Genomic DNA, 27,788 nt, shown 5'->3' on the forward strand with positions numbered 1-27,788 from the left:
GTCGAGAGAAATGGCTGTGTTGTATTTTTATATCATTTTTCACTGTGACCCAGTTTGCAGCTTGAGTTATGCTATTCTTTTATATTTGTTTTATTATAACTAATTATTTCAAGAACTGTTGTAATTTAATTTTGTGGTTATTTAATTAAAAAGTTTGTGTTAAAGAACAGGAGAAAAAGCTGTAACTGAAAAACCTGTGTTCAAACAGTCTCAACTTTAAGATAAGTGAAGTGAATTCTGGTGGCAGATGTTTTTCAGGTCAAAAAAGTAAATCTGTCATTATTTATGTACTTGACAGCGATATCAGTGATATCTAGTGAAATAAGTTAAGAAAGCAGCATGAAATGCTTTAACTTGCAAGTTAACAATATATATATATATTTGCTTCCTGTTTGTCTCCCCTGCACATGGAGCAACATACTTGAATCACAAGATCAACAATACTAACCCAAACCCACAATTTGCCCCAAAAAGGGCAGAATAAATTAAACTCAAATAGGTAATAGTTAACACTTTATTGGTAGATATTGATAAGTCATATGGTTGGAAGTTGTTCAGTCATAAGCATTCAAATATAAGCACCTGACTGAATGAGGGAAATTCATCCCAATTTAAAATGATATACACTGTAAAAAAAAAAAAAGCCGTAAAATTTACGGTAAAAAAAGGCAGCTGTGGTTGCCAGAATTTTACTGTAAAAATTTTTACGGTTTTCACTTAAATTTACAGGTAAATACTGTAATTTCACTGATATAATGGTAATGTACCAATTTTTTGAAGTACTAAAATCTGTTTTGTACTTTTGTAATACACTGATAACCACCAAAAGAAGGTGGTGATGATAACATCACATGATGAACCAAAGCCCATCACAAGGAGATTTTAAATAATAACTTATATAGAAGGTACACAGAGTCATTCACACAAACACTAAACACCATCATGGTAACACACATAAATCTGAAATAATGCAAACAAAAACATTAATTTAACAACATTAGATGTAACATACTACCCTAATGCACAAAACTAAGAAGAAGAAGTTATTTCAACAAAAAAACATCAAATAAATAAAATGAAAAACAGGGAATACTGGGAATGTCAATTTACGGTTATTCACTGTAAACTTTACATTCTTTTTCATTTCCAAAAACAGTATACTCCCGTAAAAATTACATGCACAGTTTTTCACCGTATATAGAAGGGGAACTTACCGTTAACCATTTCACAGGTTTTTACCGTAGCATTTTTATTTTTTTACCGTTAAATTCAAAGTAATTTTTTACAGTGTAGAATAGAATTTATAGTTTAAAAAATGTGACGTAATCTCTGAGTATTAGTTTGCTTTGCAAGTAAACAAACCATCAAAATACTAGAAAGTCAAATAAGTCAAAAGTAAAAATACAAAACCTATTACAAAACTATACACATAAGGGTAAAGTATATTTCTTAACACTTTTAATATATTACTTCTACATTACAAAAAATAACAATTACTATTTTCTGTCACCCTTTGCCATTTTTGGCTCCTGTAACATAAAAAAAACCCTACCATGTACCTACTAAATCTATTCAATACATGTTCCCTAAATTTGGTTTATGCCTGATAATTACATATAAACATTTCTTGCATTCTATTACACTACCAAGCAGTACATTTGTGCAAATATTGACATCAGTTTATTCAATATTTTAGCTCAGTGCAAACAGAAGTATATGATTTTCTAATGTCATTGTTCTCTCTGTGTTTGCTAAGAGTCAACATTCAAACACAGGCTTAAATGTCTTGCTCTCGTTCTTGATGATTTAGGAATTTGATCAGCCTTGGAGGAACTGGAAGCCTGTGAATTTTCTTCAGTCTCTTGATCCCGAGCAGTTTGCGGATTTTCAGCCTGCAGAGCTGCATGAGTGGGCGTGGAGGCGCTGCAATCAGAACCAGCAAATGAATACACAGGTGACTGAAATCATTTGCATATATGAATAATTTAAGCGAACGGTACGGGCGCACATACTTGCTTTCTCTTTGATGCTCTGCCACTCATGGTAACTGTCCAGATGTTCAATGAGTCGTGCACAGAGTTTCACATGCCCAACATAGTCGAGCAGCACGTCTATAATCGGTCCTGCCCAGCGGGAGTAGTTTTCGGTGGATATCACCTCACAGAACTAGTAAAAAGGGGGGTGTAAATTGTAGTACTATACGCAATATACAATAATTGGCTTCAGGCCACTTACCTGAACACAGGTCTTTTCTGCAGGTTCATCTCGATCATATCTCGGATTACGTGTAGTCTTTAGAGGTGGATGAGGATTGCTGCCATATACACAGTTGAAACATGACAAGGCATCGTAGCCATTATCCATCAGATACTTCAATAAGGGAAGATACTTCATGCAGAACATAACACATGCTGGAAAGGTAGTGGGGTGAGTTGGGATGTAAACATTGACATTAGCACCATGTTCCACCAGCAAAGTCACGGTTTGGATGCAACCCTGCCTCAGGGCAACGAGGAGCGGGTTGAAGGTGTCCAGGTTTGGATTGGCACCAGCCTCCAGGAGCATAGTTGTAGCTTCGATATTGTTGTTCATGACGGCAAAGTATAAAGCTGTACTGCGCCGGTCTTCATACATCATGGAACGATCCTCAGACAAAGTGGCATTGACGTCAAAGCCGGCCTCGATTAGTGCCTCAAGAATATCGTTTCTGTTGCGCTCCGCTGCTAAATGGATGGGGCTGATACCTGTACGTCTCACTCTGGCCTTGCTTGTGGCTGGGATCAGCATGGATATGATACTGAAAATAAAGTGTTTTGTGTTACCTTGCTTGCGTACACTACGATATTCTTGAACCCATGTTAGAATTTTTGCTATTAGGGTAAAATGACCATCATAAGATGGAAAAATTATTTATTAATTAATTTAATTAATGTATTTATTAATAAGAAGACTAGTAATACATATAAACCTTTAAAAAGCTTGTATGAAGTGATTAGCAATAATAAAATTATAGATGAACAGTTCTAGGGTTGGGAACCGAATGTTTTTTGTTTAAAAAAGCACAGAAGAGGACAAGTTTGTTTTGGGGCACTGACGCAGAACGTCTCAGGTTACGTAGGTAACCCTAGTTCCCTGAGGACAGGGAACAAGACGCTGCGTCCTGGTTCAGGACACTATGGGAACTGCCTTCGGCATGACCGGTTCTGAAACAAGCTATAGAACAACGACAGTGAACTTGACACTGTCCGGCGCCAGCCTGTGACATCATCAACAGGTGCCTTAGTATAAAGCAGGTGCCTGAGAGCACAACACCATATTTTTGTCGGACGGAGGTCTGTGCAGGGCCCGAGGCACGGCCCTGAGACGCAGCGTCTCGTTCCCTGTCCTCAGGGAACTAGGGTTACCTACGTAACCTGAGACGTTCCCTTCCGGAGGGAACTCTACGCTGCGTCCTGGTTCAGGACACTATGGGAACGCTTATACCAACCCCGCCATGCCGAGGGATAAGTGATCAAACTGACTGAATGAGGAGTCAAGAAGGAAAATCACCCCTGCTTCAGCGAGAGTCGCTGGGGCCCAGTGACCTGCCACGGCTAGCTCGGCTACCTGTGCACGCAACTCTCAAGCGTTGAGGCCTAGAGGAAGCCTACTACACTTAGCTCTCTAAGTGAAGGAGCTCATAAACGCCCTGACCATAAGGGGCGGAGTTTAGGGAATGGAGGTCTCAGCAGAGCGAATGTCTGCTCTAGGGACCTGACAACATTCAGTGCTAACAGGTATAGGTGGCTATACTCGACACTGGGGGTATTCAGTGAGGCTGAATAGCCTGTGCAACCGAACTACCCGAGTGGAGCTTCTGCTCAGAGGGAATCTACAGAGTGGAGGTCTCATGACCTAACTACACTTGACACTGACGATGGTCTGTGAGGCTGAATAGCCTGTGCAACAGGCCTGTCTAAGTGGAGATTTTCTGATTTTCTTTCGCCGAAAGGAAGCCTGGCCACACTCTGTGCCTTCCAGAGTGCAACTCTAAGAATGGGGGTGCCGTGGCACCTCTACACTCAAGACCTGGGGGTAGTCAGTGAGGCTGAGTAGCCTGTGCAGCAGAACTACCTACAGGGAGTTCAGAGGAGTGACTGCTTCAAAGGAAGCCAGAAAAGCACTCTGTGTCTTGCAAAGGAAAACTCTAAAAGTGGGGGTCTCGCGACCCACTTCACTTCAACACTGAGGGTAGTCAGCGAGACTGAATAGCCTGTGCAGCAGAACTACCTGAGTGGAGTTTCTGCAAAGTGGCGGCTTTGGTAAGAAAGAAGCCTGGTACCACTCTGCACCCAGCAGAGGACGACTCTAAGGATGGAGGTCTGTGACCTATCTACACCCAATACTAGAGGTAGTCCGCAAGGCTGAATAGCCTGTGCAGTCGGACTGCCTATTTCTAGTGAATCTCTGGAGGCAACGAAGGACTCTGAGTGAGTCTGGAGAGTGGCAGACTCTAATAGCTGATGGTAGTCAGCAGCAGAAGGACTCTAAGAGTGGAGGTCCCATGACCTACTGCACTTCAACACTGCAGGTGTTCATCGAGGCTGAATAGCCCATGCGACAGTACTACCTGAGTGGAGTCTGGAGAGTGGAGGCTTTCAAGGAGGGAGCCTAACACACCTCCGTGCTTAGCAAAGAAGAACTCTGAGAGTGGAGGTCTCATGACCTATCTACACTCTAATCCTGAAGGTCATCCGCGAGGCTGACTAGCCTGTGCGACAGAATTACCTTCGTTTTGGAGCTCTTCTGGAGAGTGGAGGCCTGAAAAGGCGTCGACACTCAATCCTGCTAGCAGTGCTATCTGGATTGGAGTTGGAAAACTAAAAGGTTTTTGAAAAAACCAACTCAGAAGATGGACACGGAGGAATGCCCTGCGTGGTCCATACCGTATAGGATTTCAGAAAGGAACCTGCCTTTACGGGAGGAACCTTACCATAAGTATGGATTTTAGTGAAGTGCCTAAGTAGTGCACTTACCACTCACGTGGATTTTAGAGAGTGCTCAAAGACTTGCGTGAGCAAACACCACAAATGTGGTTTTGAATAGGTGCCCTGAGCATAGCGAGGATCACCAGATTTGCAGTCTCTAGGCGATAGCAGAGCCTGAAAGCGGAGCTTCTGGAGAGGGGAGGCTTCAGCAGAAAGACTCTCTAAAGCGAGAGGAGGCCTACGACGCACTCCCTAGGGAAACTCTTCAGAGTGGAGGCCTCAGGTGAAACGCTCTAGGCGAGGGGAGGCCTGACTACACTCGACGCTCAAGAAAAAGGCAGATACTCACAGTAGAGCAAATAATGAAAAATTCTCATTTTATCATCTAGCTCTGTGTAGTGGAGGCTCCGAGACTGCATCTCTGAGGAGAGAAGCCTACAACACTAGTTTTTGGCAAGACTGCACTCCCCCAAAAAATAGTCAGCGAGGCACTCATGGGCCTGCTAGCTGCTATAACTTTGAGAGTGAAGGTCTCAGTACTGTTGGCTGTGACAGAGGGGAGACCTATTACACTGTGCTTATCAAAGGAGTTGAAAAAACTTAAAGGTTTTGGAACCAACTCGAAGAATGGGCACGGAGGATTATCCTGCGTGGTCCAACCCGTGAGGGATTTGAAGAAGGACCCTGCCTTTACGGGAGGGATCCTTACCATAAATATGGATTTTAGTAAAGTGCCTATTTTTGTAGTGCACTTACCACTCGTGTGGATTTTAGGGAATGCTCAAAACCGTTGTGTGAGCAGACACCACTAACGTGGTTTTGAGAAGGTGCTCTAAGCATTTCGCGAGGAAGACACCTGTATTATTCCCGGGTGATAGCAGAACCCGGAAGCGGAGCTTTCAGTGAGGGAGGCTTTAATGGTTACAAGCTCTCTCGAACGTAACAAGCCTGACGACGCTCAACTGAGGAAGCTCTATCGAGTGGAGGCCTTGGTATACACGCCCTCTCAAGGAAGGGAGGCTTTACTACACTCAACGCTTGTAGTGACAGGTCCACGAAAAGAGTTCACAAGCTGCCTTAACCTTGTGTTTTCCCGGCCTGTATTTCTGGGAAGTGGAGGCTTAACAGAAACTCGACCCAGTAAAAAGCTCTCATGAATGGAGGTCTAAGAATGACCTGGCTACATTCAGCGCTAAGAAGTATTATCTTTATATGTCTCTCTTTACAGAGGACTTCACAGAGAGGAGGCCTCCTAGGCCTGCTACACTCAATTCTGGCGGATTGGGTCACAATGCCAGAAGGTAATTTAGCGAGGCCCAGAATGGGGCCTGACAGCCAAATATATAAGATTTCTACTTCAAAGCGGGGCTTTTTAAAGAGAGCGGAGGCTTCAGTAAAACATCTCTCTCTCAGAGAGGGAGCCTTGACGACGCTCTATTCACCCTAGTACACAAACTCCTAGGAGTGGAGGTCTCACATATGTGTATATGAAAATACACAGGGAAGGTACCTGACTACACTCATGCAAGAAGAGTATTACTCTTAGCAGGGTTTGAGTGAGCGGAGGCTTCAGCAGAGCGATTTCTCGCTTGAAGCAGCTTGACAACGCTCAAGAGGGTTTTTTTTTTTTAATATATTCTCGCATGTATATGTATGTTGGATCATGTCTATACCAAGCTCACTCTAGCGGAGGTTTCAAAACCTGACAACGCTTAACCCACGAGGGGATTTCTACGAGTGGAGGTCTCTACACACTGTTTTCTTTTATAAAACGAGGGGAGACCTGGCTACACTCGGCACTTGGTGGCAGTAGAACTCAAGAGGAGCTCGAAAACTGCAATAGCAATCACCCAAGCGGAGCTGGTAGACAAAAGAAAACATACACATACACGCTTGAATATTTTATTAAAGTGTCTTTACTGTTCACATACCGGGCCAACAGATTGAGCCTCAATCTCATCATTGGCCCAGCCCCAGAGTCTTTGGTGAGGGGAAAAAGGAGGGGCAGGTAGCCCCACACTGGCGACCTGGCCTCGTCTCTGGCCCTTGGACCAGGACGGGCCTGGTTTCCCCCGGTGTTCAGGTGGAGGCGTGGACCGGCGAGGGATGCAAAGCCCCGGGGCTCGGTCCAGATCTTTCAGCAGATCAGCCTGGTACGCCTCTGCAACACTACCATCGTGTGCAGAGGAGCACCGGCCTGACCCACTGCTGCATATGTGCCTTTGGAGCCTTCAGGGTCGATGTCCCTCGCTCTGAGAGATAGTTCGCAAACGTCTGCTCAGTGAGAGGCATCGTCACATATCCGCGCCCATGCATTCCCTCGACATCAGCATGATTCACATGCTGATGCCTGTGAATGCGGGCTGAATATGGCCTGTCCCATTCCCTCTCGATCTCTTATGCAGATCAGGAAGGAATGGGAGGCTCACAGGAGTTGGCTTTGTCATGGCCGGGAAGAAGCCGCTCGTCTAGTCTGCCTAGGGCGGCCTTTTCCCTGGCGGGCTTCCACAAAAGGGGTAGCCGCGCGGTCCATAACAGACATCAACTCTTCATATGCGGGGCAAGGAGGCTGCATGGGCTCAAAAAGAGCTCATCTTGTTCCATTTCAACCTCCTGCTCGCCCTGGCTTGAAGCCAAAAGAGCACTCGCTGCAGGACCGGAGGATGTGAGAGACAACACAGCCTCTGCTAGCAGCGCATTCTCGTCTCCGGCTGACGTGCGCGAGAGATTAAACGCTCTCTCAAACTCGTCAGCCAGCTCCATCTGTGATCCCCGCGATCTCAGCCGCCGGGCAGCCTCAGCTGCCGCGGGACCGGAGCCGCGTGGGGCAGATGGATGGCCCGATTCCCTTGAGAAAAGGGCCAGACGAGAACAGAGTTTCTTCAAAGTGAAACTCTCACAATCTCTTCTAGAGCAGAGCGCGCGTGCTCTTACACCTAAACACACCAAACAAAGGTTGTGTGCATCATCAGGTGTCAGATTTCTCTGACACGGATCCGCACACTTCCTAAATAGTTTCTCTCTAGGCATCGCTGTACTCACTCGTTTAGAACAGAGGACTCTGAAGACAAAAAGATGGTGTTGTGCTCTCAGGCACCTGCTTTATATTAGCAGGCGCCTGTTGATGATGTCACAGGCTGGCGCCGGACAGTGTCAAGTTCACTGTCGTTGTTCTATAGCTTGTTTCAGAACCGGTCATGCCGAAGGCAGTTCCCATAGTGTCCTGAACCAGGACGCAGCGTAGAGTTCCCTCCGGAAGGGAACTAGTTTAACATTTAGCTGCACTGCATTTCCGTTGTTTTTTATGTAAAAGTAATTGACCATTAAGCTTACGTTTTTCAGCGTCTTGCATTCTTAAAACCAAGTGCTCAAAAAAAAAAAAAACAAAAAAAACGCAACACCCTAACAAATAGCATGAATAGAGTAGTTTGATTTCCGAACAAATAATTCATATGAGTTTGTTCTTTCTAGCGATTCAAAAACCTTAAAGGGATAGTTAAAAATTAAAATTAAAAATTACCTCATGATTTACTCGCCCTCAAACCATCCTAAGTGTGTATGAATATCTTTCAGACATTTAAAAATGTTCTGGCTCTTCCAAGCTTTTAGAAAGTTAGATGCATATTGCGTACATTCGAACTGTAACACAGCCTATTGATCTCTTCGGCAGGACATAAGCTAGCATACATTTACTGCACGTCTCATAAAACGTTAAAAAATGTCAGTATCTGGGAGTAAGAGAAAAGCAACAATGGACAAATTTGACGACGCAAAAGAGATCTCAGTTTGGTCAGATTTTCTGAGTGCACACACCGAAGCAGTGTCTCTCACACAGCACACAAGTACTTTTTTGCGTCGCGTGAATGGAGAAATACACACAAAATGATGTTGAATTGTCCATTTTGATGAGTATTCACGTAAACACACTCGGTGAACGCAAAGAGTTGGGAGAATATCGGACGTGTAGGGTTAGGACACGCATGGTACGTGTCACAGAAGTAAAATCTGTGTCTATCATGATAAAACCTTAATATTAAACCTATAGAAAGAGTTTTTGATTTTAGAGAAATGCTTAAAAGGGGTCATATGATGTGATATCCTGTTTTTCTTTGTCTGTGTTACAAGCTGTTTGTGCATAGATAAGATCTGTAAAGTTGCAAAGCTTAAAGTCTCAAATCCAAAGAGATGTTTATTATAGAAGTTAAACTCAGACACACCTCCCTAAAAAGGCTAGTTCAAACACGCCCCCACTTGTCCACGTCATGGGGTGAGTAGATTAGCGTAACACTGCCTTTATGTATATGGAAAGATAGAAGGCGTAACTTTTACCAGCTGTAGTATTGTTGTAGCCGCCATGTTGTGAAGACGCAGTGTGTTTCATTGCGAAAATAAAAGCAGAAGTGGGTGATGCGCATTTTACAGAGGACTGTTTCCTGAACCTGAGAGAGCAGCTTACAATGCCAGCTGTACACAAAGGGTTAAGGCTATAATGTTGGGCAATTCCAATGTTGCAAGGACAGTCTGTGCTTCTGACTCATAGCCTGTAAGTACGTTTTCATATTTAAAGAATTTGCCACTGACTATTTAAACACAAGTTTTGAACAGTGTAGAGTAGTGCTTGTTGTTTTTCGTTCTATGATCACAAATGCAGACATGGTGTTGTTTATGTGGCGCGGCGCAACGCAGTGCGTAAAAAGACAGTATGAGTCATTATAATCAGTTATGTCCCCACTGGATACAACAAATGCCTTGTTTATAATGGGTTTTATTGTTTCTGTCTCGTTGCGCCGAGAAAGAGCATGATAAGGGCCGTAACATTTCTGTCACACGCTTGAGGTATTCGGCCAATCACAACGCACCTGATAGCTGGCCAATCAGTGAACACCTCGGTTTCCATCAATGATGAGTTCTGTAAAAATCGAAGCGTTTCAGAAAGGCAGTGCATAGAAGCGCAACAATAATGCACAGTATGTGGAAAATAATGTTTTTTGAACCTCAAACTGCATAAACACGTTGCATTACAACAAATACACAAAATGCACAATAATGCTCTTTTTAGCAACATCATATGACCCCTTTAATAAATGCATTACATTGTAACTAAACCTGTTTTTAGATTTTAGCCAATATTTAGTCGACTAAAAATAGACTAAAACAAAAACAACTTAGATGACTAAAATGTGACTAAAACTAAATGGCATTGTAGTCAAAAGACTGTAACTAAGACTAATTCAAAATAAAATGTAAAAATGTCGTACACGCTTTCACAAGAAAGAGGTGTTCCAGTGGATGATGTAGGCAAACATGGAAACACAAAGGAGAGGGCAAAACAAAACACTGGTCAGGAATTAGAAGTACAAACGGGGACTGGTAAAGATGTCGGAGGATTTCAATATAAGTCAAGTTTTGCTTCAAACGAGACTAGCATATTCTCACCAGAACTTACGCTACATCGATGTACTACGTCATCCACTGGAATGCCACTGCAGAAGCTAGAGATTACAGTTTTAAATAAGGATATTTTTCTTGCACAAACGCATCGATTCACTTCAGAAGGCCTTTATTAACCCCCTGGCGCCATGTGGAGTACTTTTTATGATGCATGGATGCACTTTATTGGACTTTAAAATCTCAACACCCATCTTCACTGCCGTTATAAAGCTTAAAAGAGCCAGGACACAACTCCCAAGTCAAACACACCTAGGATGGCTTGTGGGTAAGTAAATAATAGGGATTTTTTTTTTTTTAATTGGGTGAGCTGTCAGTTTTTTAACAATTAAACACACCTTTTGCAATAATTGTAATAAAGACTGTTAATGGAGCTGTTAAAGATGCAATGTGTAATATTTAAGATTATCTCTTGACAGAAATGCAATATAATATACATAACTATGTTTTCAGGGGTGTATAAAGACCTTACATAATGAACCATTATGTTTTTATTAACTTAGAATTATCAGTTTATATCTACATACACCGCGGGTCCCCTCACATGGAAGTCGCCGTTATGTTTCTACAGTAGCCCTAAATGGACAAACTGCTCTACAGATCGCGTTTCATCACTGTTGTTCTAGCGAAAAAACACTGACACAATGATGAACAAGTAACAGTAATATTCACAATAACATCGTTTTATTGAATTATCAAGTATATCTAATTCCCTAATTTACGTTTTTAAAGAAACTTCATTATTCTTTGCTGTCGACAACATTTTAATCCCGTGTCGGCTGCCGTAGCTTCTGTAAAGGGAGGGGTGAGCGGTGGACGGAGTCGTTGGTTGCAATTCACAACCTCATCGCTAGATGCTGTAAAAAATCTACACACTGCACCTTTAAGGAATTTAAATAGTTAAGAGGAACCGGATGCCGGGATCATCAAATTCTTTACGATTCCCATCCCTAAACATGTCATGCTATCAAGAATTATTCTATGGGATTATTAGTTTTCCTGTTAGGTGAGAAAAGGACCCTACACACTATAAACTAGAAGAGTTAACAAGACATAACATGTATGTCAGAAGAAAATGCACTTATCTGAAATGGTATTGTACAAATAAAACCATTTGCTCCAATTTGAGTTAGCTTGAGTTAAGGTTACAGGTTACAGGATTAGCACCCTCTTGCCACAGCACTGCTCTAAAGCACCCATTGAGACTTACTTATTTGCCCTGACATTTTTGCGGGTACACCCGAAAGTGAGGAGGTCTTTGCTGAAAATTAATGCAAGATTATGAGATGTACTAAATGAACCTAAACTCTTAACAACCAATGGCCTTCGCATATACAGTTATGCAGTTAAACTGTGACCTGAAAAAATTCCTCCCAAAGCAAATTCATTCAAATTTTTTTCCTTATAAAGTGAATTCTGAATACCTCATACCTGTCATTGCCACGCTGGGCAGCAATATGGATTGGCAACAATCCTGTTTTGCCCGGCTTGTTGGCGTCTGCATTTTGAGAAAGAAGAAATTCTACAATGTCCTCGTGACCATTTTTACAGGCCTCATACAGCGCTGTGGCTCCATCTGCAGCCTGGCTGTTGAGATCTGCACCTGATTGACGTGAGATGCATTACATATCAGATGCAGTCTACCTGATCTAATTACAAAAAACATCCCTGTGGGAACTTTTTTTTCGCAGGATGCGAAATACGTACCAATACATCCATTTCACTGCATTTTCTAACAAAAATGAACACTAGAGGCGGTAAAACATCAAGCATCTGTAATTGTTTTTGTACACAGTTATGATGACAGCTCCAAATGTTTCGCTTTCCAGACATAACAAGCTTGCATGGTAGCTCAGCTGGCACAAAATTGGACTTAGAATGTGGAATCTTTGGGTACAAATCCCGTGAAAAGCATGACTCATGATAAAAGAGCCGAAAGATGAAAGATCGAAAAACAAGCTAAATGGCATGCTTGCAATTACGTTTTTACATCACATTCGCTTTTGTTCATACTACCGGGTAGGTTTAAGTGTAGTGCAGATGGTACGTTATTTTAAAACGTCACAAAACATTAAGAGTTATAGTGTCACTCAACAAACATTTCAAGTCAGAACTGCAGTGATATGTACAAAACCAACGTCACATCTGTACGTATTTTGTCTTGCAAAAAAGTTCCCACAGGTACGTTTTTATCATGAGATCAGGTTGAATGCATTATTGCGTGATTCAGTACATCACAAAGCAACAGCGGAAGAGAAACAAAAATTATCTTACCATTTTTTAAAAGCATGCGAAGTGTGTCCACTTTTCCACTTTGGGCGGCCACAAAGATAGGAGTGATTCCGTACATGTTGGCAATGCTGACTTTGGCTCCAGCTTTCACCAGCATCTCACAGATTTCCACATTGTTCCTGCACACACTCTCATGGAGAGCGGTCCAGCCTTGAATACAGTTCTTATTCACAGAGGCACCATTATTCAGTAACATGGCAACCATCGCTGGGTTCTCCTTCTCACAAGCTGCAGATATGTATAGAAATTATAAATTGTCCATCCCACTACTGAAAACCAAATTAAATGAAGAGCCAAACAAAAGATCCTTTTTTAAGATTTGCAGTTTTTTAATGAAATTATGTGGATCAAGACTGGTAATCCAAGATTTTAAACCTCAGACATTTGAATCTGATTGTAAAGAACTAGAATTACTTCTCACTAACTTGAAATTGGAAGGTTTATATAGGACTTAAAGATAATAAAATCTGATTTTTTTATTCAGTACTTACCTGAATAAGATATTACACATGAAAGACATTTACATATAATTGCACAAGAGAAAATAATAGTTACATTTATAAGAGTGACACTGTTTAAAAATTTACATACGCTTGCTTCTTAATACTGCGTTGTTACTTGAATGATCCACATGAATTATTATTTTTTTTTAGTGATAGTGAGTCCCTTATTTGTCCTGAGCTGCCCGCTGTTCTTCAGAAAAATCCTTTAGGTCCAACAAATTATTATTATTATTATTATTATTATTTTTTAGCATTTCTGTGTATTTGAACTATTTCCAACAATGACTGTATGATTTTGAGATGCATCTTTTTCACACTGAGGACAACCGAGAGACTCATATGCAACTATTACAGAAGGTTCAAATGCTCACTGATGCTTTCAGGAAAGGCAGTACTAAATGAAAAAATATATAACATTTTGGCAAAATAAGAAAATTGTACACTTCCTCATTCTGTTCAAAAGTTTTAATGCATCATGTTTTCTTCTAAAGCATCAGTGAGTGTTTGAACTTTCTTTAATAGTTGCATATGAGTCCCTCAGTGGTCCTTAGTGTGAAAGATGGATCTCAAAATCATACAGTCATTGTTGGAAAGGGTTCAAATACACAGAAATGCTGAAAGACTAAATAATTAGTTGGACCTGAAGAACAATGGATAGTTCTCTTACGAGAGGTCTCTCGTACTGCGTAAGTATCTTATGCTATGGGGAAAATCCTTTTCTGCGAGATATTGAAGCCAAAAATTATCCTTAATTTTGAAATAATGTAAATCGCGTTGCAGCAGCATACAGTCATAGGCGAAACAGCTTGCGCGCCTATTGGCTGCTCTGCGGCAACTGCAGCAGCCTATAGAGCGAGACCTGGCGCGACGCCAGATCCAATGGGGGCATTTCGCGCCCTTTGCGTCGCTTCCCGCCTAAAAGGGCGTGGTCTAGGCCTATAAAGAACGCTCGTAGGCAGCTATTATCTGATTTTTCATCCTTCAAGCGAAGCACACGCATCGCTGGAGCCGGAGAAGAAGCCGCCGTCGACTGCAAGCATCTCAGCGGGACGAGCCACTGAAGCTGCCGGCCACGCCGTCTTCCGTGCCTTCCTGCTGCGCTTTCCGGCGCCTATATCCTTTATAATCTACAGTGTGTGTCGCCGCTGCGATACACACTGTTTCTCTAAAAAGAGCAAAGCGTCTTTTTAAAGATGCCTTCATACGGCTCGTGCAGATGCCAATGGCGACTCTGAGGACTTGCCTTGCACTCTTCACTGAGACTGCTCCCCCGCCCGCGGCGGTGTCGCGCCGCAAAAAGCGCCGTGCCCAGCGGGCCCCCGGATCCTCCCCCCAGCCGACAAAGCTCGCCGGTTCGCCCGCCTGCTTCATCGACCTCGTCAGCCTCTGTTCCGGACGTAAAGCGGCCGCTGTCTGCCACCGCTTCAATCAACGCCGCTGACGAGGGGGCCATGAAGGAGGAAAAGGATTTCCGTTTCCCGCCAAACGGGAACACGATGCTGCTCAGAAGAGGCGATAACAGCCCACTTATGTCTGCCCTCCGCTGGACGGCGTGCTAAGTCGGCCCTCCCCTCTAAAGCTTGTTGTCAGACGTCAAACCTGCTCCGCCGCGCTTTCGCCGCCGCCAAGCCGCGTAAGCGCTGCGAAACATGGCCTCTCACCGTTGCTGAGAGGCACCCGTGGCTAACGCTTTCTGACGTTTTTCTCATCTGGCCGCCGCCCCGCCAGACGCGGCCCGCGGCCCAGGATTGAGTTGAAAACTGAGCCTCCGAAATCGTCCTAGCACAACTAGGAAAACGACAGTGTACGAGTCCCGCTGTCGCCGGACCCCCAAAAAAGTTATTCGCTCGTCCAGTTCCAGAAAATGTGACTGTTCCAGTGTTTTCTGCAGCCAACAAACCGGCTCCGTCGCCCGTTTGCCTGCACACAAAAGTCGTTCCCACGGCTACACAGATAAACTCCCAATAGAGTGTATTGTCTGGTGTCCCGGCCACGGCCGATGGTGTTTCACGTGTCGTAAGAATATGCCCACTATCCAGTGCTCATTTCTACACACAAGCACAGCGCACAGATAAACCCCCAATAGAGTGTATTGTCTGGTGTCCCGGCCACGGCCGATGGTGTTTCACGTGTCGTAAGAATATGCCCACTATCCAGTGCTCATCTCTACACACAAGCACAGCGCACAGATAAACCCCCAATAGAGTGTATTGTCTGGTGTCCCGGCCACGGCCGATGGTGTTTCACGTGTTGTAAGAATATGTCCACTATCCAGTGCTCATCTCTACACACAAGCACAGCGCACATAAAATCGACTCAGATCGATTTCGCTTCACAACCGGCCACGGCCGATGGTGTTTCACGTGTCGTAAGAATATGTCCACTATCCAGTGCTCATCTCTACACACAAGCACAGCGCACATAAAATCGACTCAGATCGATTGCGCGTCACACGTGGTAAATGTGCCCGCTTCACAGTGCCCACAGACACCACATTATGCATGTCGAACGGTTTCTGTAAAAACGAAACCAAAAGTGCATTCGCTCTATGCAGGCGAACGTTGTTTGGAGTGTGTTAAATGTGCCCGCTGTCCCACGGCCACATACATACACAGACATAATAGTTCCCGCTATCAGCGTGCCCCATGCCTCAAATGTCACGAGCACGTTTTGCATGAAATCAAAGTGCATTCGCTCCACGCAAGCGAACGATATTTGGAGTGTGTAAAATGTGACTGTTCCTGTGTTTTCTGCAGCCAACAAGCCGGTTCTGTTGCCCGCTAATAGCCTGCACACAAAGGTTGTTTTCACGGCTACCCAGATAAACCCTCAATAGAGTGTATTTTCTGGAGTCCCGGCCACGGCCGATGGTGTTTCATGTGTCGTAAGAATGCCCACTGCTTGCTCATCTCTACACAAAAGCACAGCCTGTCACAGACACAGGTATAGCGCACATAAAATTGACTCAGATCGATTGCGCTTCACATGTGGTAAACGTGCCCACTTCACAGTGCCCACGGACATCACATTATGCACGCCCCAAGATTTCTGTAAAAACGAAACCAAAAGGTGTTCCCTATACTGTATGCGGATGAACGTTTGCAGTGTGTTAAATGTGCCTGTTGCCACACAACCACATCGACACACAGACATAATAGTTCCCGTTATCAGCGCTCGCGCCCCGAATGTCACGAGCACATCTCTTGTGCCGCAGCACACCGAAACCACTCCGTTACTGAACGAACGGAGCGCGCTTCGTATTCAACCTCTAGCTATTCATGCAAACGCATGGGAAAAGCTTCCAGGGGTTTCGAAATGGGTGCTGGACATTATAAAAGGAGGCTATTCGCTACAGTTTCACCGACGCCCGCGCCTCTATACAGCGCGCGTCGAGACCACAATGCAGACAGAAGCAGCACACCTGCTTCGAGCCGAAGTGGCGAAACTATTGAGCAAAGGGCTCATAGAGCCCCTTTCTCAAGCTCAAAGCGAATGAGGGCTGTACAGCAGATAGTTCCTGGTACCGAAAAATGACGGTGGTCTCGGACCCATATTAGATCTAAGGCAACTGAACAAAGCGCTGGTGAAGCGCTTCGTCTCACGGTCAATCAGAAATGTGTCACAGCCCTGAAACCGTGGAAAGCAGTCGACTGGTACCAGTCAGGTGTAAGCCTGGGGACTTCCTCGAGAATAAAAGTGGTGTCTACGGACGCGTCCACCTCGGGATGGGGGCTCTGCTCGAGGGCAGACCGTCTTTTGGCCAGTGGTCAGAACGGGAAAAGCTCCTGCATATCAACTGCCTCGAAATGCTGGCAGTACAGAACGCGCTGACGAGTTTCTGTCCCCAAATAAAAGGAAACCATGTACTAGTCCGCTCGGACAATATGTCAGTGGTTTCCTATATAAATCGCCAGGGCGGTCTCAGGTCCAAAAACCTATACAGACTTGCAGAACGCCTCCTGGTATGGGCTCAGCGCAACCTGCGCTCGCTGAAAGCAGTGCATGTGCCGGGGCTTCTAAACATAGGGCCAGACAGACTGTCCAGGAACAATGTTCCAGCAGGCGAATGGTCTCTACACCCACAGACAGTACAACTACTGTGGAAAAAATTTGGCAGAGCGGAAATAGACCTCCGAACAATGCTCACTGTCTGGAATTTTACTCAAAAAGCAGAGACGCGCTGGCCCACGAATGGCCCCGCCGTCATCTCTATGCTTTTCCCCCCGTCTCTCTCCTAGCTCAGGTGATAGAGAGGGTCAGGGAAAAAGGATGTTCAATACTGCTGATAGTGCCGTTTTGGGAAAACCAGCCCTGGTTCCCAGCGCTGATGCAGCTGAGCTGACGAGCACTGCCCCGTGGCCGATACCAGTGAGGAGAGACCTTCTCTCTCAGGCCAGCGGCTCGATTTGGCATCCTCACCCAGAGCTGTGGTCCCTTCATGTCTGGGCCACCAGAGAATATATGATGAACTCCCTAAAGGAGTATTAAACGCGATCACGCAGGCTAGAGCCCCTTCTACGAGACGGCTCTATTCCTCAAAATGGTCAGTGTTTTCGGGCTGGTGCGCAGCCCGCGGCTCGTCACCCACTAACTGTGGTGTGATGGAGGTGCTTTCCTTTTTACACGAGCTGCTGGACAAGGGCAGAACCCCGTCCACGCTCAAAGTCTATGTGGCGGCCATAACAGCGTTTTCGAGCACAACGCTAGGTCAGTCAATAGGAAGGAACGATTTAGTTATTCGCTTCCTGAGGGGAGCTAGAAGACTGAATCCCCCCAGACCTCCCTCAGTCCCCGTATGGGACCTTTCTGTGGTACTAGAGGCCATGAAAGGTGGACCATTCGAGCCTCTGCAGACGATTGATTTGAAATACCTGTCTCTTAAGACTGTGTTTCTGCTGGCTCTCGCTTCAGTGAAGCGCATAGGGGATTTGCACGCACTCTCTGTGAGCGCGACGTGCATGGAATTTGGACCTAATGACTCTAAAGTCATACTCAAACCCAAACATGGTTATGTTCCAAAATCACTCAACACACCATTTAGGGCACAGGTCATGCCGCTGTCAGCCCTACCGGTCAATGATGAGGAAATGCCCAGTCAGGGCATTACGAGCTTACGTGTCTCGCTCGTCTGCTTTTAGACAGACAGAACAGCTTTTTGTTTCGTTTTACGGGCGTCCCAAAGGACTGGCCGCGTCGAAACAGAGCTTATCCAGAAGGATAGTTGATGCTATTGCGTTGGCATATGCTTCCAAGGGCATGCAGTGCCCGCTAGGTGTCAGAGCACATTCCACGAGGAGCGTGGCCTCATCGTGGGCTTGGTCGAGTGGGATTGCCTTGCAAGATATTTGTACGGCGGCGGGCTGGGCCTCTCCGTCTACATTTATAAGGTTTTACAACCTGGAGGTTCCCGCCTTACAGGCCAGACTGCTGTCTGTCTAGATATTCAGTATTGTCTGACCTGATGTTATCAGCTTGGAATGCTGCGTCTACTGAGCACAGCTCTAGGGTCGACAGTGAAAGTAATAGCACAAGATGTGCCTGGGCAAACTGTGTGAAGACCCTTATTCTTACGTCAGCTCAGGCCGTAACCCCGCCCTGTATGTACGTTTACTTAGCGTCTGAATGACGCTGCACTATGTGGAAGAGTGCGGCGTTGCCCCTCCCTCTTCCCCGGACTCCCTGTGAGTTCTATAGTTGATTATGAACTGTATGAACCCCGGCCTTTCGCCCTTGGGTCTTTGGTGTCAGATCTCAGCATGCACGGCGCTTTACACTGGGTCCCCATAGCGTAAGATACTTACGCAGTACGAGAGACCTCTCGTAAGAGAACGTACTCGGTTACTAACGTAACCTCTGTTCTCTCTAGAGAGGGAACGAGTACTGCGTATCTTGCCGTGCATGCGCACGCTCTGGTTGCTTCGATGATGAAAAACCAGATAATAGCTGCCTACGAGTGTTCTTTATAGGCCTAGACCACGCCCTTTTAGGTGGGAAGCGACGCAAAGGGCGCAAAATGCCCCCATTGGATCTGGCGTCGCGCCAGGCCTCGCTCTATAGGCTGCTGCAGTTGCCGCAGAGCAGCCAATAGGCGCGCAAGCTGTTTCGCCTATGACTGTATGCTGCTGCAACGCGCTTTACATTATTTCAAAATTAAGGATAATTTTTGGCTTCAATATCTCGCAGAAAAGGATTTTCCCCATAGCGTAAGATACTTACGCAGTACTCGTTCCCTCTCTAGAGAGAACAGAGGTTACGTTAGTAACCGAGTACGTTTTTTATCACTAACACACACACACGCACGCACGCACACACACAGCTGTAGATCATTCAGGTAACAACACAGTATTAAGAATCAAGTGTATGTAAACTTTTGAATGGGGTCATTTTTATCAATTCAACTATTATCTTCTCTTGTGGACTATATGTAAATGTCTTTCATGTGAAATATATACTTCAGTTTAGTACTAAATAAAAAATAACATGCATTTTGAATGATCCCTCATATTTTGGTAAAATAATTAATTCTGCAAGGTGTATGTAAACTTTTGACCTCAACTGTATATAGATAGATATATCAATAGATAAATAATTGAATACTTTCTAAAGCAATATTACCTTTGTAAAGGGGAGTCTCCTTCTCCCTATTGGGAATATCAGGATCGGCTCCTTTCTCCAGAAGACACTGCACACATGTAAGATTTTCCCTTGCCACAGCTATCATTAAAGGAGTCTGCTCTTTTAAAGTACGCTTGTTGATCATCCCAGGTTGAGCTATGAGAATAGTGTTCATAATCAAAGTCAGAACAATCTATTTGAGCTCAGCTAAATAAAGTTTAATGGAGTAATTGTCGAATGAGTGCACGCTACCTCTCACGAGAATCTTAATACATTGATCTTGTCCGTAATATGCCGCCTCGTGCAAAGGAATCCATCCATCTTTATTTGCTTTAAGGAGATTGCACCCAGGTTGCTTAACTAACAGTCTTACTGATCCCACATCTCCATCCTCAATGGCTTTAGCAATAGGCTCAATCTCCCTAAAGAAGAAACCGTTTTTATTTTGATGCATTAAGTGTTGCAGGTGTGATGTTCATTAGCCCCCTCATATACATAAATATTACAACATATAACATATGTGACCCTGGAGCACAAAACCTGTCATAAGCAGCACAAATATATTTGTAGCAATAGTATACTATCCATAGCTCTTAAAATCTTTTATTATTCCTTTTCTTACATATACAGTACACTGCTGTTCAAATGTTTAGGATCAATAAGATTTTTAAAGAAGTCTCTTATGCTCATCAAAGTTCTGTTTATTTGATTAAAAATACAACAAAGTAATATTATGAAATATTATTGCATTTTGAAATAACAATTGTCTTTTTATCTTAATATATTTTAAAATATAATATATTTTTGTGATGCAAAGCTGAATTTTCAGCATCATTACTCCAGTCTTCGGTGTCACACAATCCTTCAGAAATCATTCTAATATGCTGATTTATTGTCAATGTTGGAAACAGTTGTGCTGCTTAATTTTTGGAACCTGTAATGCATTTTTTCAGGATTGTTTGATGATGTCTTCTCCTCACCATGTATTAGGATGATACCGACACATGTCCTCATCCCGGCATATTTGTAGCATCTTTAGTTGATTGGAACTTCTTAATTATTGCCCTAATGGTGAAAATAGGTTATCAAATGCATTAGCTCTTTTTTTACAGCCACTTTCTATTTTGTGAAGCTCAACAAACTTGTTCTGCACATCAAAACTACATTCTTTGGTTTAACTCCTTGTGATGGACAATTTTATACTCCTAGCCACCCTGGTGTGCTAAAAAAATTGTATTATTAATGGGAATATACTTCAGAGATATTTCACTTAAACAAATTTCTAGGGGTGGCAATAATTGTGGCCAATGTAAACTAGAGAAAAACATTTGTTTCATAATTAGACCCCCCCCCCCCACCCAGTTTCCATCGTTTTACTTCAATGAAATTTAGAATTGTGTAATTTTTTTTAAATTAAAGATCTAAAGGATAAACAATGCAGATTTATTTTCTCAGCCACCTTTGCTCATATTTACCAAGGATGCCAATATAAGTGAGGGGCACTGTAAGTCTTTACTATCACTTTTTATTTAACCCATTATTCAATTTAACACATCCTTGCTGAGGTAAGTATTAATATCTTTTAAACAAAGAAAGGAAGAAGAAAAAAATACTGACCCCAAACTTTGAACAGTAGTTTATATTGTTACAAAAGATTTCTATTTTTTAATAAATGCTGTTCTTTCAAACATTTTATTCATCAAATAGTGATGATTTGGCTCACATTTAACAAAAACCCATCTCAACAAATTTTAATACTTTATAAGACCAATAAAAAAAGAAAAAATGTTTTAGTGAATTGTTGGCCTTCTGAAAAGTATGTTCATTTACTGTATATGTACTCAATACGGGCTCCTTTAGCTTAATTACAGCCTCAATTCGGCGTGTCATGGAGGTGATCAGTCTGGGGCATTGCTGCGGTGGTATGGAAGCCCAGGTTTCTTTGACAGTCGCAGTTGGCCAACAGTAGCAGTTGACATTGCACCACAAATCATCACAGACTGTGGAAACTTAACACTGGACTTCAAGTAACTTGGGCTATGAGCTTCTCCACCCTTCCTTCAGACTCTAGGACCTTGGTTTCCAAATGAAATACAAAACTTGGACTTTGGACCACTGGGCAACAGTCCATTTCTTCTTTTCCTTAGCCAAGGTAAGACGCCTCTGACATTGTCTGTGGTTCAGGAGTGGCTTAACAAGAGGAATACAGCAACTGTAGCCAAATTCCTTGACACGTCTGTGTGTGTAGTGGCTCTTGATGCCTTGACCCCACCCTCAGTCCATTCCTTGTGAAGTTCACCCAAATTCTTGAATCGATTTTGCTTGACAAGCATCTCAAGGCTGCAGTTCTCTTCGTTGGTTGTGCATCTTTTTCTTCCACACTTTTTCCTTCCAACGTTCTGTTAACATGCTTTGATACAGCACTCTGTGAACAGCCAGCTTCTTTGGCAATGAATGTTTGTGGCTTACCCTCCTTGTGAAGGGTGTCAGTGATTGTCTTCTGGACAACTGTCAGATCAGCAGTCTTCCCCATGATTGTGTAGCCCAGTGAACCAAACTGAGAGACCATTTTAAAGGCTCAGGAAACCTTTGCAGGTCTTTTGAGTTGATTAGCTGATTGGCATGTCACCATATTCTAATTTGTTGGGATAGTGAGTTGGTGGGCTTTTGATAAATGTGAGCCAAATAATCACAATTAAAAGAACAAAAGACTTACTTCAGTCTATGTGCATTGAATTTAACACACAGGTTTCACAATTTGAGTTGAATTACTGAAACAAATTAACTTTTCCATGACATTCTAATTTGAGATGCACCTGTATATCAAGCAGCACAAGTGTTTCCAAAATTGATAATGAGTCAGTATATCAGAATGATTACTGAAGGATCATGTGACACTGAAGACTAAAGTAATGATGCTGTAAATTCAGCTTTGCATCACAGTCATACATTCTATTTTAAAGTATATATATAAAAAAACACAATTTTAAATTGCTATTTCCCCCCTGTATTTTTAATCAAATAAATGCATCCTTGATAAGCATAAAATACTTCTTTAAAAACATTAAAAATCATACTGATCCCAAACCTTTGAACAGCACTGTATGCTTACTATTAAGCACACATTGTCATGTAATTGTGCGATCACTCACTCTTCAGGCTCAGGTATGACTTGCATAGTTCCATCATATTTTTGGTACGCCACCATTCGCTTGCCATAACCAGTCACAAAGTGACTTATTGAACTCACATCCTGTGGATCTATTTTTTCTCTTTGGAGAAAAGAAAAAAGAATTGAGTTCATATGAGTTCATTTAATGCTGCCTTAGATCTCTAGCTATTGCACAATCACTGGACTTCCACTGAAAGGGAATGGTTTCTTTGCAATTACACAAAAATCCACCACTGGAAGACTAGTTTTAATGTCAGATTACAGGGGAAATTTAAACAAGTGGATTGGGGCACAGCAAAGGATACTAACTCTATTTTTATGCACGGTGGCATGTGAACTTCTTGAACTATGCGTGCTCCTCTTTCTAATGTTGGCCTTTGAATGAAGAGGAACAGGTGTGAAGTAGTTGTGTAAGTTACCGGAGAAGATGCAATAGGCATCTGTAAGTGATATTGTAACCCTGCATCATCAAAACATGACTGGAAAGTTTATGTGGCAATACATTAGCATGCATGTTTTGATCTTATGCTTTAGTCTTGTACATTTTCTGTTTTGCGTAAATATCTATTTAAAAGTAAAACATTATCTTGCTGTAAGTTTGAAAATAAAAATATTGGAAATCTATGCCGATGTTTTACAGTTACCTTATATACTCAGTTAAGGTCAATGTTAGTGTGATGTACTAAGCACTGGTTATTTTTATCCTCACAGTGAGAGTTTGATTTATGATGGCACCTCATTTCAATTTAGCGAAGCATGTCAAAGTGTACCTTGGTGGATTAGCAGGACACGCAGCCTGTTGTGGCTGCTGCTGCTGCTGCTGCTGGAGACGTTGTGATGGTGGAGCTTGACGTGAGGCCGTTGGCCTGTTTACAGCAATGGGGGTCTTTGAGATTTCAGTGGCGGTTGACCCAGAGTTGTGGGCATCAGCAATGCTCCGCTCAATTGCAAGCTGCATGAGCTCATCATCAGACAGGTTGCTATAGAGACTGTAGTCAGCAAATTCCAGGTTGTTGTCTGTGGAACCCGGCATGGACACACGGGCGATAGCCATGATGGATCCTGAGATGATCAGAACATTCATTACTTAATGAACATCTGTTTGCTTTGCATGTTTATTACAGAAAACTACTATTAGCAAATTATTGCATTATTGCACTATTATTTCATTAGCTTGCTTGATTAGGAAAGACAACTAAATGATTTAATGGTAAAAACAGATTTTAATGTTTTTGAAAAAAGCAAAAATCCTGAAAAAATGGTAATACTGTATAATATTATTTCAATGCAAAATACCTGTTTTCTATGTGAATATATTTCAAAATGTAATTTATTTCTGTGATGCAAAGCTCAATTGTCAGCATCATTTCTCCAGTCTTCATTGCATGATCCTTCAGAAATCATTCTAATATGCTGATTTATTACCAATGTTGAAAACAGTTGTGCTGCTTTCATTCATAAAAATAGGCATCTCTTGTAACAATATAAATGTTTGTGGTCAGTAAGTTTTTATTCTTTCTTTTTTTTTTTTTTTGAAAGAAATCAATACTTTTATTCACTAAGGATGTGTTAAAATACCTAGTTCTGCCATGAAACTCCAGATGACGCAGGCTGACGGGTTGTTAACGTAACTGATGATATCACAGAGATATATTACTTGGCTGATTGGTTCATGTTACATACGCAACCAATGAGCTTGCAGCTATTTAAATGGCTGGTAACATTTACTTGGGCATTTCGCTGTGCTCTTTCAGAGTTCCTCTGAAACCCTCCACCTTCCCCAGCTCCACCTGTATAGATCTTCTACGTGTTATTTGTGCAGCAGCAGTATGTCTTAAATACTCACAGCACTGTATGGCCATATGCTTTAGCAGTAGCAAGTTCTGTACTTGCTTGCAGCAGCAGCAATAATCTACAACTAGCAATAACGAACAGCCACAGCAATTCAGCAGCAGCAGCAGTGTAGCAGATCTATTCCGCCAAGACCAAAAACATTAACATTGTCATATCCATTACCATGCTAAACTTTTCCAAGAGTTGTCATCACAGAACTGATACAAAGTGATAGCAAAGAATATATATTGTTAGAAAAGATTTCTAACTGAATGCTGTACTTTTTAACTTTATATTCATCTATGAATCCTGAAAAAGAATCACAGGTTCCAAGGAATATTAAGCAGCACAACTGTTTCCAACATTGTTAATAATTCAGCATTTTAGAATAACTTCCAAAGGATCATGTGACACTGAAGACTGAAGTAATGATAAAAATTCAGCTTTGCATCACAGGAATAAATTCTATTTTAAAATATATTAAAATAGAAAAACATTATTTTAAACCGTAATAATATTTCACAATATTATTTTTTTTTTCTGTGTGTTTGATCAAGTAAATGCTATGGAAGCCCGTTTCCGCCACTGAATAAAATTTTTAAAAAGGTTATTGCGACCTTTTATCCCACAATTCTGACTTTTATTTTCAGAATTGCATGATACAAACATGCAATTCTGACTCTTTTTTTTTCAGCAGAATTGTGAAATATCGCAATTGCGAGTTATTAAATCAGAATTTTGAGATATTCTGTGAACATATCAGCCTATTTTTTTCTCCTCAGAACTGACTTTATAACTCGCGATTTCGAGTTTAGATCTCACAATTATGAGAAAAAAAGTCCGAATTGAGAGATAACAAACTCGCAACTGTAAGGAAAATGTTAGAACTGCGAGATGTAAACTCGCAATTGGAAGAAAAAAGTCAGAATTGCGAGTTTTGAGATTATAAGAAATTAGAGATTTGAGATTAGACTTTATAACTCACAGTTTTGAGAAAAAAGTCAGATTTGTGAGATGGAAACTTGCAATTGCGAGAAAAAAGTCAGAATTGTCAGATAAAGCTGCAATTTTTTTTTTTTACTCAGTGGCAGAAACAGGCCATAAAATACAGCCTTGATAAGCATAAGATTTTTTTTTATTTATTTATTTATTTATTTTTTTTTTTTATAAAACTTTAAAATCGTATTGATCCCAAACTTTTGAACGCCTGTTGTATATACTAGAGTGACACTGACATAAACAGTATTGTAAAAATATATATTTTTTCCCCCCAAGCCTCATTGAGAAAAGGTCAGTCCCAGGAAATGTATAATTTATGTTTTCTTATACAGTTGTTTAGTACATCTAAAACTGAAAACTCTGTCATCATGTATTCACTTTATTCACTTCATCATGTATTCGTTCATGCTGTTTTAGACCAGTTTGATGTTGGTAACCACTGAATTCTATTGTAAGGACAGAAAACACAACATTTGCAAAAATGTCTTTTTATAGCAGAAAGCCATACTGGTTTAGGACGACATGAAGTTGAGTAAATGATGACAGAATTTTATTTTTGGGTAAACTATCCCTTTAAGTATCCATTCATGCATCTGTTTTAGCATATAAAATAGATAGTACAATTACAACTTTTTGTAAAAAGCAGGTAAATTGGCATTAACAGTTAAATCAAAGAGTATGACTGCTGAAAAAATGATTATTATTGCACCAATTTGCACTGCACCTTCATTCAAAACACACCAACACAAGCCAGAACAAGCACCAAAAAATAATTTACTCACCACTGTTTTTCTTTTCTTTTTCTCTTCCTTAACAGCGTGTCAGATTTCCAAACAGAAAAGGTTGTTTTGTTTATCCCAGTGTCTAGTGGCACACTTGACACTTGCTTGCACTGGGACCTGTTTAGCTCTCTGCAGCGAAAGGCCTTTAACTGTCCCCCCACACCCGACTGCTTAGAGTGCATTCTGGGTACACGTGACACGCGGTGTGCCAAGTTCAACCTCTCAGCTATTGCTGTTCTTGAGGGGTTGCAGACCTGGTGTAGATTACAAAGGGAGTCTTTGGGGTCTAGTGAAATGAATTGTGCTTCCAGAAATACAGTACCTGAAAATACCTCAAACAGAAGATTTCTTGATTAAACTGGATTTTAAAAGATAGCAAAAAAACAATAATTTAAGAGTGTAGTATGTATGTGTAAATAATAGATGTACTTCCTTTCATACGTTGGCTTTGTTAAGTGAAGCCGTTAGTGCCTAACTGGGTTAAATTGTTAGGGTGTTTTTGCTGTGTCAGGTTACAGGTGTGTCAAGGCTACGAGACAAACAGGACATAGAAAAGCATTGTGTGAATACCTTATTCCTTATTTTTAGGTAAAGCTGTCAAGTTAAGGTCAAGTGGACATCTCATCAAGGTTATAAACTTGTTTTATATATTTGCCATTGCGTATAATGGATGAATAATTTGACAGTCATTATCAAATAAGCAAGAGGGTTGCACAACACACTAAGTTAGTAGGTTGCATTTTTGTGACCTTGTTTCATTAGAAGGTCTTCCAAGGGTCAGAAAGAAGATACCTAGGCGTTTGTGCAGACACCAGAGGATTTTTTTTCTGCTTGACATTTGTAAATAATTTTGCTTGTTTAGCAGTTTTGATAAGACATGTTGTAATTATTATTAAATGACCAATATTTGGTTTTAAAGGACATGATTAAAAGTTCAGAGCAAGAATGGTAGCAAAGGTTATTTTCACATGTGTCTGCCTTATTTGCTAATTATAGAGCTTATCTAAATCACAGCTAACTACATAAGCATCAGTTCGAAGTATGAGATTCAAATGATTTACATTCAGAAGGATATTTAAGGTGACCTTAAGGGTAAACTTACACTGATCATAAGACTTTCGGTGGTTGCCAATGAGCTGTTTTACCTTTTACCTCTAAAGGCTAATTTACACCGCAC

The 27,788-nt window shown here is 42.1% G+C and overlaps 1 protein-coding gene across 1 annotated transcript; it reads right to left on the reverse strand.

Annotated features, from left to right (window-relative positions):
- Window positions 1-500: 500 nt before the first annotated feature.
- On the reverse strand, window positions 501-26,743 carry asb2a.1 (ankyrin repeat and SOCS box containing 2a, tandem duplicate 1). Its single transcript, XM_073816675.1, has 10 exons — window positions 26,612-26,743; window positions 23,768-24,059; window positions 22,978-23,097; window positions 20,078-20,247; window positions 19,826-19,981; window positions 12,690-12,935; window positions 11,847-12,018; window positions 2,236-2,797; window positions 2,013-2,166; window positions 501-1,923 (listed from the first exon to the last, which is right to left on the reverse strand). The coding sequence occupies exons 2-10, from the start codon at window positions 24,049-24,051 to the stop codon at window positions 1,778-1,780; spliced, it is 2,010 nt and encodes a 669-aa protein (XP_073672776.1). The 5' UTR covers window positions 24,052-24,059; window positions 26,612-26,743; the 3' UTR covers window positions 501-1,777.
- Between the last annotated feature and the right edge of the window lie 1,045 nt (window positions 26,744-27,788).

The sequence above is a fragment of the Garra rufa genome, chromosome 13 (assembly GCF_049309525.1).
Source record: "Garra rufa chromosome 13, GarRuf1.0, whole genome shotgun sequence".
NCBI classification, from domain to species: domain Eukaryota; kingdom Metazoa; phylum Chordata; class Actinopteri; order Cypriniformes; family Cyprinidae; genus Garra; species Garra rufa.